The sequence below is a fragment of the Pundamilia nyererei genome, unplaced genomic scaffold, assembly GCF_000239375.1.
Source record: "Pundamilia nyererei isolate P.nyererei 1_Seehausen unplaced genomic scaffold, PunNye1.0 scaffold00053, whole genome shotgun sequence".
Lineage (NCBI taxonomy): Eukaryota > Metazoa > Chordata > Actinopteri > Cichliformes > Cichlidae > Pundamilia > Pundamilia nyererei.
This window is the reverse complement of record NW_005187454.1, coordinates 1,978,867-1,982,120: the sequence shown is the minus strand read 5'-3', so window position 1 is coordinate 1,982,120 and position 3,254 is coordinate 1,978,867. Positions and strand designations below refer to the sequence as shown.

Here is a 3,254-nt window from a genome sequence, read left to right as displayed (position 1 = left end):
TTAACCGTCTGACATTGTGCATATTTTTAAAAAATCTACTTTACTTTGTATTTCTCCTTCATAAAGTAGAGCCAAAATCATCAAAGCAAGGTTGACAAGGCCAACAAAGTATACCAACATACAACAGCTCTTATTAGCAGAGAATAAATTTAAGTTATAGATTTTAAAAGGAGTCATCTTACCCGGGCAAAACAAACGGGCCTGCACCTCTTTGACCACAGGGTGGCTACTAAGGAGCTCAAGGTTCCAACTGAAAAGCAGGTCCTGGGTGACTGGTGAACATTCATTTAGCAGACGGACATGGTGTGATTCCAAAGACATGTTCCAGACATTTAGGTCAGTTATATTTCCAAAGAAAGGCTCTGTAAAATTCCCGCCAAAAGAGTCTTGGTCCTGCCCCAGGATCAGAATCCCATCACCGTAGATATCCCTGGAAGTGTCTGTGTCTGAGCCTGTGTCTTTCCTGTCTCCGTCCACATAGGTAGCCCAGTGGCCACCACTCTGCTGCCATGTGACACAGATTTGATGCCACGCACCATCATTTGGGAAGGATGCCTTGTATGGTAGGTGCTTCCCATGGATGATGAGCGCCAGCAAAATGCGACCCTGCATGTCTGCTTGGCCTCGCAGCTGGAACTCATTGGTAAAGACAGGTGCAGCGTAGGAAAATATGGTCGACACCTCACTCCACCATGGGTCCCACTGAACTCGAACACAAACACTGACAGATGAGAGGGCTGGGAAGGACTTGTTGACGTGTGCAAAGCCCTCACGCGACTCCTTCGGAAACTTTAGAGCTGAGAACTGCAAATCTGAAAGATGAGACCAAAAAGGTGTTTCACGTAAAGCAAAACAAAACAAAAATCTGCAGCTTAAAACTGCGTTTTCACTCACACTGCTGGGAGAGCGCCACAGGCTTGGAGGCTACTCTGCTGGAATCCCTGACCCAGACGGAGGAATGAAGTCCAGCCTGCCGAAGCAGCTCCAGAACTTCCTTCTGGTCTGAGGTGATGAGAGAGCTAAACCGCCCTCTGCAGAAGCTGTCGGCTCTAGAGAAGGACAGCGAGTCATTGACCAGCTGGAAAGCCCAGTGTGGTGTCAGATACACCAGTGTTTCTCCTAGAAAGTCAGACATATACATGAAGTTTCATTAAACATGGATAATATAGAGAGTTTATTTAGCCTTTAGTGGAGAAGCCAGAATTCTCACCATTTGAGCCCTCTACTCTTTCTGGCACGGCATGTGTCGGCTCACTTTCACATCCCACCTACAGGACAAAGGAAACCAGTTCACCAAAATACCAAATTAAAAAAAATGACCATCAATAATTTGGATTTCCATGTTTTAAATGTTTGTTTGGGGTTTTTGTTTTTACATAAAAAAGGTAACAACAATGAAAAAATCACACATAAAAAAAAATGTATCAATTTAAATCATTATGGAAAAATGAGAAGGTTATTACCTCAAACAGGAAGAGTATGAGTCCAGTAAGCAGGGTTCCCATCATCTCTAAGCCAGTGTAGCGTTCTGCTGTAATACACCATTCAGGTCACCAGTGCAATTAGGAATTATATTTCTGCTAAATCTAGATAAACGCCACTGATTATGAGCATTTAAGCCATAAACATTTCAGATGCTGCTGTGAGCAGTGCATGACAGTGCTGGTGGCAAGCATGTGTCACTCTTCCACAGCTGGTTCGCAAATATTCAATTTTTTCCCAGTTTATGGGAGATGTTAAATCCCTTCTTTCCTCCAACCAGTACAAAAAGTAGTGTGAGGTAATATGGGAACAAGATCCAGCTACACCGGATAATGGAACCCAAATCCAGACGAGTACCGCTAATACCTCAACCACAGCGTTCGATATACCCTGCAGTGCAGTCTGATCTCCTGACTGGGAGAGAGCTGGCGATCCCAGTGCATCTGTCCAACAATCCCAGTCTGTCCTGCCTCCTCTTTGCGACAGACTCAAACTCCTCCCTCTCCTTCTGCCCTCCACCCTGAAACCATCGGGCTTTGTCATGCAAATAGAGCCATTTTTAAAAGAAGCCTATTTACGTAAGCAGTGTCAAGCATTTGCCAGAGAGAGTTCATCAGCAGCAGCAGGGTGGCAGACATTTTTACTGTATGGGCCTTATTTATGTTTACTACAGAACACTTTGTGTTAAGTGGGGCATCTGTTTCATTATTGTACTTCAAAGTTAGTAAAACATTAGTGCTACTCATGTAATCCACCCACAAAGTTTGTCTTTGACAGATTTCATCAGGTGGCTTCGTGCATCATGTCAGCAAGCTTTTACAAGCATCAAGCATCTCCTCACCTTCACAGTACACTTCCTGCATCAAACAGGCATCTTCTGCTCTGAGGTTTATCCAGTGGCATTGCACTGACTATGTGACAACAGCAAAAAGGAAGGGCAAGAAACATACACTGCATTTTACAGGTTGTAAGCAAACCACTGGTTAAACTGGAACTTATATAGCACTTTTCTAGTCTTCTTGGCTGCTCAAAGCATATTAAACTACAAGTCACATTCACCCATTCACATTGTGTACTCTTCAAACACTACATTTACTGTACCTGTACAATTATCCTGACACACATGGACTGTTGGAGGCAGCCAGAAGAAAACCAAATGAGTTATTTCTATTGTGTCATCCTGCGAGGTGGTGCTTGTGTAACAAATGCTGCTAAAATCACTAACCAACAACAAGAAATCCAGCCAGCAGTCGTACATTACAACGACTTTATGTCTGACAGTTTTAAGTACATGGCTTAGTAAAAGTATTTTCCAAAGACTGCGATTATTGTCTTATTCTGCAGTAGTACTGATACTGCAGTAGTACTGTGCTAAAGCTATTTCCTCCAGTCAGACGCACAGTTGAGGTGAGGTTCTCAAAGATGCAGAAAGTCTGGTTACTCCTGTGTTCATGTGCCTTCCCCTCACAAGAACCTGTAATTCAGTTTGCTAATGCCAAAATATCATTTCATCTAATAGAGTCAACAGCAAGTTCAGTCAGAACACACTTCATAATTTTTTTTAACTGATTTACATGACACTGAGTGAAATAAGTATTTTATCCCTGAGCCATAATTGTCAAGTAGGGCAGTCGTCTACAGCAACTGGTTGGGCTGAGGCGAGGAAGACCAGTGTTGGTCAAGTTACTTGAAAAAAGTAATCAGTAACTAATTACAGATTACTTCCCCCAAAAAGTAATCCCGTTACTTTACTGATTACTTATTTTCAAAAG

General features: G+C 42.8%; 1 protein-coding gene across 1 annotated transcript in view; it reads right to left on the bottom strand.

Annotated features, from left to right (window-relative positions):
• The window catches only part of adgrd2 (adhesion G protein-coupled receptor D2), a 61,625-nt gene extending 59,711 nt beyond the window's left edge, over positions 1-1,914 (bottom strand). The window contains exons 1-4 of the mRNA XM_005733607.1: positions 1,464-1,914; positions 1,211-1,268; positions 895-1,119; positions 183-812 (exon numbers count right to left, since the gene is read on the bottom strand). Of these exons, the coding sequence (XP_005733664.1) occupies positions 183-812; positions 895-1,119; positions 1,211-1,268; positions 1,464-1,508 (958 nt within the window). The 5' untranslated portion in view covers positions 1,509-1,914. The remainder of the gene's footprint in view (positions 1-182; positions 813-894; positions 1,120-1,210; positions 1,269-1,463) is intronic.
• Positions 1,915-3,254: the final 1,340 nt, after the last annotated feature.